The sequence below is a fragment of the Ailuropoda melanoleuca genome, chromosome 3 (genome assembly GCF_002007445.2).
Source record: "Ailuropoda melanoleuca isolate Jingjing chromosome 3, ASM200744v2, whole genome shotgun sequence".
Classification (NCBI taxonomy): domain Eukaryota; kingdom Metazoa; phylum Chordata; class Mammalia; order Carnivora; family Ursidae; genus Ailuropoda; species Ailuropoda melanoleuca.
In genome coordinates, this window is record NC_048220.1 from 107,008,415 (window position 1) to 107,015,601 (window position 7,187).

A 7,187-nucleotide genomic window follows, 5' to 3' on the forward strand; every position below is an offset into this window, starting at 1 on the left:
AAAAGCCATTATCTCCAGCAAAGCAGCATTAGTGGAGAGAAGGGTTAACCAGCAGTTGGTTAACCCAGCTCCCTGGACGAATCACAGATCTTCTCTGTACTTCCACCTTTTAACCTATAAGAAGGGCAGTGTTATGGTTGCTCTACCTACCCTTTAGGACTCTTGGAAAGATCTGAGAAAATAGGCTTACATGTACTTTGTGAACTGGACAGCATAGAGCTCATAAATATGTCATTAGTAGATTTTAGCTGGGCAACTCATCAAGCTGAGCCATGACCATAGTCAGAAGGGGAGTCTTCCAAATCCCTCTGGGGCCTGAGCGGTTTTCTGTAATAGGAAGCTAACATTTATTGAAGGTTGATGAGGTCCCAGGCCTGGTGCACTTAATCTCTTTGACTTTTCCTAATGTCTGTGAGACAAGTATTCTTACTATGTCCCTTTTACAGGTGGGCAGACTGAGGGCCACAGTTAGCCAAAGGAGTTGGAAGGGAATGGAGAGATCCCACAATGTCTCACCCTGGTCTGTGGATTTGGGCTAGCCATGAGGAAGTATTTACATAATAAGGGCAATCAGACACAGTAAGGTAATATTGTAAGCTTTCCAGTTTTTCATGAGGGAACTTTATTCAGTTTTAGGGTACATCCAGCATTTTGAGGTGATCTTTNTACAATGCTCACAGTGACAGACAGAACACACAGATGCATGAGGGCCTGGGTGGAAGATGTTAGCAAATGGAAATGGTGGGGACCATGGGGATTTCATGATATATCAGGTGAATAAAAAGCCCAGTGTGGGTCACATGTGGTCTGCAGGCTGCCTGTTTTCAATCTCGGGTCAAAACATTTTCAATTTCCCTTAAACTTTTGTGAAATNTCCTCCATTTATGAAAACATCCTTTCTTTTGTAAAGTGATGGTGAAAGTGGATGGTAGTTCCTTTCTTTGAACGTCTTAGTTCGGCAAAATTAAAAGCCAGTTACCCTGTGTCATTCCTGCCAATTTCTTTTTTTGGGGANTCAATTTCCCTTAAACTTTTGTGAAATTGGCCTTGAATTTAGGAAAAATAAGAATGCCTGGCACATGGTGGATATACTCAGTAAATATTTGTTGAATAAATAAATGAAATATATATACATATAATGGAGTGTACTATATAACCATGCATGTATTTTAGAGAATCTGTGTACACACACATGTCTCTGTAAGTACATATGTATCTACTGGAAACGACCTTTAATGTTTTCTAGTATCTAGAACATATATTCCTTTCATCTTCATCCTTAGAGCCCCTCCCACCACCAACCTNGGGACTCTTCATTTCATATTAGACCAGGAGTAGTTTCTGCCTTATTTGGTTGACGTGGATGTTATTTCTCCACAGGCAGAGGAAAATGTAAGGCCTGGAAGGAATATGAGAGGGAAGAAAAGGATGAGCTGACNTTTTGGCTCAGGTCATGGTCTCAGGGTCCTGAGATGGAGGCTTGTGTTGGGCTCTGCGCTCAGCCAGGAGCCTGCTTGAGATTCTCTCTCCCTCTGCCTCTGTCCCTCCCCCTGCTCACACCCTGTCTGTCTCTCTCTCTGTCTCTCTAAAATAAATAAATAGATCTTTAAAAAAAAAAGAAATGGAGGGAATTATGGAACCCAGATATTAGATCTAATCAGTTAACTGACCGTAAACAAGATTTTTGGCTATCCGAGGCAGTGTAAGCTTTCCTTGGAATAAAGACCACAGGGCTATGAAGTTTGTTCTTGGTTCGAATTCTGGCTCCACACCTTATAACCAGCGTGACCTTAGCCAATTCGTGAGCTCTCACTGTGCTGCAAGTTTCTCATGAGTAAAATGTTACCGTAAAACTGACTTCGAATGCCACAAAAAATCGATTAAATGACATCTGAAAATCACTCAGTACAGCTTTTTCACACTGCAAGTGTTTAACACACTATAGATCCTATTAGCCCACAAAGTGGTGGGAATTTCTGCTCTTGAGGACGCGATCAATAGAAACTTGATCGAAAATGTTGGGGGAAAGAAGAAAGCCAGTAGCTGTAGCAGAAAAGCTAAAGCGAACATGGAAACCAAGACACATAAAAGCCATTATCTCCAGCAAAGCAGCATTAGTGGAGAGAAGGGTTAACCAGCAGTTGGTTAACCCAGCTCCCTGGACGAATCACAGATCTTCTCTGTACTTCCACCTTTTAACCTATAAGAAGGGCAGTGTTATGGTTGCTCTACCTACCCTTTAGGACTCTTGGAAAGATCTGAGAAAATAGGCTTACATGTACTTTGTGAACTGGACAGCATAGAGCTCATAAATATGTCATTAGTAGATTTTAGCTGGGCAACTCCTCAAGCTGAGCCATGACCATAGTCAGAAGGGGAGTCTTCCAAATCCCTCTGGGGCCTGAGCGGTTTTCTGTAATAGGAGGCTAACATTTATTGAAGGTTGATGAGGTCCCAGGCCTGGTGCACTTAATCTCTTTGACTTTTCCTAATGTCTGTGAGACAAGTATTCTTACTATGTCCCTTTTACAGGTGGGCAGACTGAGGGCCACAGTTAGCCAAAGGAGTTGGAAGGGAATGGAGAGATCCCACAATGTTTCTCACCCTGGTCTGTGGATTTGGGCTAGCCATGAGGAAGTATTTACATAATAAGGGCAATCAGACACAGTAAGGTAATATTGTAAGCTTTCCAGTTTTTCATGAGGGAACTTTATTCAGTTTTAGGGTACATCCAGCATTTTGAGGTGATCTTTCCTCCATTTATGAAAACATCCTTTCTTTTGTAAAGTGATGGTGAAAGTGGATGGTAGTTCCTTTCTTTGAACGTCTTAGTTCGGCAAAATTAAAAGCCAGTTACCCTGTGTCATTCCTGCCAATTTCTTTTTTTGGGGAGGGTGGTGATGTTACCGGTCCTCGAAATTCTAAATTCTGGGGACTCTTCATTTCATATTAGACCAGGAGTAGTTTCTGCCTTATTTGGTTGACGTGGATGTTATTTCTCCACAGGCAGAGGAAAATGTAAGGCCTGGAAGGAATATGAGAGGGAAGAAAAGGATGAGCTGACTTTTCGCCGGGGAGAAAGCATCGAGATCATCGGTTTTGTCATACCTGGGCTTCAGTGGTTCATTGGGAAGTCGACACACTCAGGAGAAGTGGGCTTTGTTCCCACCAGGAACATAGATCCCGAGTCGTATTCCCCAATGTGAGTATGGCAGAGGAGGCCTCTGGGATGTCCTGGAGTGGGCTGCCTTCCCCAGTGGCCCTGCCCCATGCCGAGCAGGGTTGCAGATGAGCTTCAGGGCTCCCTGGAAAGACGGAGTCAGACGAACACATCCTGACAACCAAGCCTGCCGCAAAGGGTGATGGGAAGGAGAGGATGAGGGATCAAGGAATGAGCCAGTTCAGTTCTGTTCAGCAGTGGTCGCTGAGGCCTTCCTGTGTGTGAGGAGGGAGGCATACCCCCAAGCCGAAGGGCCTGCTGTTATCCCCGCACAGGGGGTTGGAGCTTGTATTCTGCCACTCACCCTGTGCAATCACGGGGCCCCATTAAGGGAAGGGCACACACAGGGACCCGCAGATTGCAGCTTAGAGAAAGGAGAGACCCTCCCACTGGAGGTTTGCTGAAAGCTCAATGTGTGGGCCAGGATGGTAGAGGGCGTCTTTTCCTCTTTAATGCCTCGGGTCCTGAAGGGCTGGTTCTGAGAACCAATGAGCAGCAGACTGCCAGCTTGTGCCTCCCACCCTTCAGGGAGCAGCAGAGCTCGGGAATGTTGACCAGTCTCTCTGGTGTGGGCTTCCTGCATGGGGAGAGGAAACGGGAGGAAGCCTGGGCCCAGCAAGTNAATGCCTCGGGTCCTGAAGGGCTGGTTCTGAGAACCAATGAGCAGCAGACTGCCAGCTTGTGCAGGGAGCAGCAGAGTTCGGGAATGTTGACCAGTCTCTCTGGTGTGGGCTTCCTGCATGGGGAGAGGAAACGGGAGGAAGCCTGGGCCCAGCAAGTACCAGAGGGAACAGAGTTGGCTGCTAGCAAGGGGACTCTGGGAGAATGTGGCCCCAGGGTTGTCCAAGGCCCTGCACACCCAGACCAGAATGTCTTCCCTTGTACAAAAGAGCCACCAAGGAGAGTGGACCAAGGGCAGTCTGCTCTTTGCAGGGGGAGGAGACAGAAGGTCATCTTCCCTACACAGAAATGTGGGAACTCAAGTACTCTAAGGGAGGAAGATTGCTTGACGAGCCCCTAGAGGATTACGGACTGAATGGGAGTTTATAAGCAGAAGGGTGTCAGGAGAACTTTCATGAAATAAGCGATATTTGAGTTCAACCTTGCAGGATGCAAGGTATTTCAACGGATAGAAATGGCGAAAAGCAATCACAGGTAGGAAAGTGAGGGGCTGTATGAGGAATGACTGGCGTTGGTTGAGAGGCAGGTTTTACCAGGAGGTCATCGGTGTGGCAAAGGTCAGGGGGGCCGTAACACGGCAGAGAATGCCCGTTCAGGGCCTGTGTCCTTCACCTGGCAGAGAATGGGGAGCCACTGAGTATCTCTGAGCAAGAGTGATGGTTGTTGAGACTGGAACCCTGGCTTTGAGTGAGGTGTGCCAGGGCAGGGGGGAACCTGGAAGCAGGAGACCGAGGCTGGCACTTGGGAAGGGGCGGGGGACCGGGGAGAGAGGACACAGCTGAGGACCAATCAACAGAAATTTAGAGATTCCAGGAGCTTCACGAATACAGATGCCCCTGTTCTGCCCCCCCCGAGGTTCTATCTCATTGGTGTGGGTGGGACCTGGCAGACCCTCCCCAGGTGGGGCTAGTGGGCACCCAAGGTGGGAACCACTGCTCAAACAACCCTCTCATCTACCGCAGGGCAAGTGAGGACCCCAGGAGTGAAAGGGCTGAACCCAAGGCCTTGGGTCTGAAACTCCAGATCCCTGACATTAAATCTAGGGTTCATTTTCCACCATACAGTTCTGCAGCTGAGGTCCTGCTCAGAGGGGGAAAGAATAAAGAGACAGAGATTTGGTGAGGAGGAACAGCTTACAGAGCAGAGGAAGAAAGAATGTAGCAAAGGAGACAAAAGAACAAAGGAGCTGCAGAAGAGGAAGGAAGGGGGTGGAGGGGACAGTGAACACTATTGCAGACTGCAGAGAGGTAAAGCAGGGNAGGAACAGCTTATAGAGCAGAGGAAGAAAGAATGTAGCAAAGGAGACAAAAGAACAAAGGAGCTGCAGAAGAGGAAGGAAGGGGGTGGAGGGGACAGTGAACACTATTGCAGACTGCAGAGAGGTAAAGCAGGGCTTCCTGCTAAAAGGTCTTTGGGATTGGCCACTGGGAGGTCACCGGTCATTGAGAGGCCAGTGGCCATTGGAAGGTACCCGGGAATCAGGAGGCAGAGTAGCTTAGCAATCAGACTTCCAGAGCCAGACTGCCTGAAAGGCATTTATGGCCATGTAAGCACATTGTGTGTCTCCATTAGCTTACCAGCTTGGTGACTTTGGACGTGTTAATTATTCTTTCTGTGCCTCAGGTTTCTCATCTGTACAATGCATATGATATTAGTATTTGCCCATAGGATTGTCAGGAGTTGACACAAGCTAACACGTGGAAAGCACTTAGAATGGCATCTGGCACAGTGTGTGTGTGGTCAACATGCATTACCTCTTACTATGGCTGTTCCTGCCGTGGGCGGTGATCTTTGAGAGGCAGTTTTAATAGGTGTCAGATTTCATAAACTATATTCGGACTTCTGTACCTCATACCTTGCCCCAAATCACAATAACTTACACCACTAAATTAATTTGATGATCATATTTTAACTGGCTTAGTTGTAGGGGATACACTCGCGCCATGAAGAACACCACCACCTGTATCACAGGGGCGGCATGAGAACTTCTCCTTAGTTCTACAGTGTCTTCTGTTGGCCTCTCCACCTGGTCACGTGTGGGACCCCATCAACAGAGCCTGCACATTGTGTAGGGAAGGGGAAAGTGAGCCAGGAGACAGGGAGAGGTGGAAGGAGGAGGGGAGAGGGGAACGGGCTCATCGGCATCCCCCACAGCACTCTCTAGATCACAGACCTCCCCAAAACACAGCAGTAAGAGAAAAAGCCCACAAACAACCTGGCTACAAGCAGCGCCAGGGTGTCCAGTCCTGGGAATCATCCTGTGTGCTATGCAGGGGGTCTGGCCACTGGGTGTCACTGTTAGTCTGTGTTCACTTTGGTATAAGGTTTCTAAAGAAGGTCCTGCATTTATTTGCTGGTCTCCACCCTCTTCTCACAGGCTCCCTCCCTGTGCTAGTTAGTATATTACTCCTTAAAGTTCTTTCTTTCTTTTCTTTCCTTTCTTTCTTTCTTTCTTTCTTTCTTTCTTTCTTTCTTTCTTTCTTTCCATCCAGCTATCCAGCTACCCTCCCTCCTGTTCATCCATCCATCCATCCAACCATCCTCCTTCCATCCATCCATCCATCCATCCATCCATCCATCCACCCATCCATCCATGCATCCATGCATCCATCTGTATTTATTCAACCAAATCAGCAGTATATTGAGAGTGAAATGTCTCAGAAGTTGTTCTGTGAGTCAGATTTAGTCTGTGCCTCTGACACATAGGAAAGGGATCCTGCTTTTCCACAGCAGTGAAGTTGTGGGTTTCCTTTTATTTACAGCCCATATTTCAACACCAGCTACCTGGTGTCACAGCAACAGCAGCTGGAAAACCAGTTCTTAAAACTTGGGGGCAGGCAGTCTGTCTGAATAGACGTGGTGTTTGTTTTGGCCAGAGTGCCTTTAGGGATTTAAGAGCTGCCGATGGTGACAGAATGCCACCCCTTTCTTTTCCTTTGGTTTTATGCTTTTAAAAAGTATTTGATATGTGTGTATTTGTGTGTGTGTGTGTGTGTGTGTGTGTGTGTGTGTTGAGGGAAAAATGTCTTTAGATATAACTGAAGACCCCTGTTGCTCCTTCCTACTTCCATCCTGTGATCCTGATTCTTACCCGAGGGCAGACTCTATGTGAAGTTGGTATGTATCTTCCCAGTCACCACCACTCTGATACATTTTAGAAACGGGTATTTGTAAAAAAGCATACTAGAGTTTTGTGTATTTAAAAATGGATATACATGTTTTTTTTTTAAAGATTTTATTTATTTATTCGACAGAGATAGAGACAGCCAGTGAGAGAGGGAACACA

The 7,187-nt window shown here is 46.9% G+C and overlaps 1 protein-coding gene across 1 annotated transcript in view; it reads left to right on the forward strand.

The window, feature by feature from the left end:
- The window catches only part of SH3TC2 (SH3 domain and tetratricopeptide repeats 2), a 57,559-nt gene that overhangs the window by 22,944 nt on the left and 27,428 nt on the right, over positions 1-7,187 (forward strand). Inside the window, exon 8 of the mRNA XM_011223562.2 lies at positions 3,007-3,202. Within this exon, the coding sequence (XP_011221864.1) occupies positions 3,007-3,202 (196 nt within the window). The remainder of the gene's footprint in view (positions 1-3,006; positions 3,203-7,187) is intronic.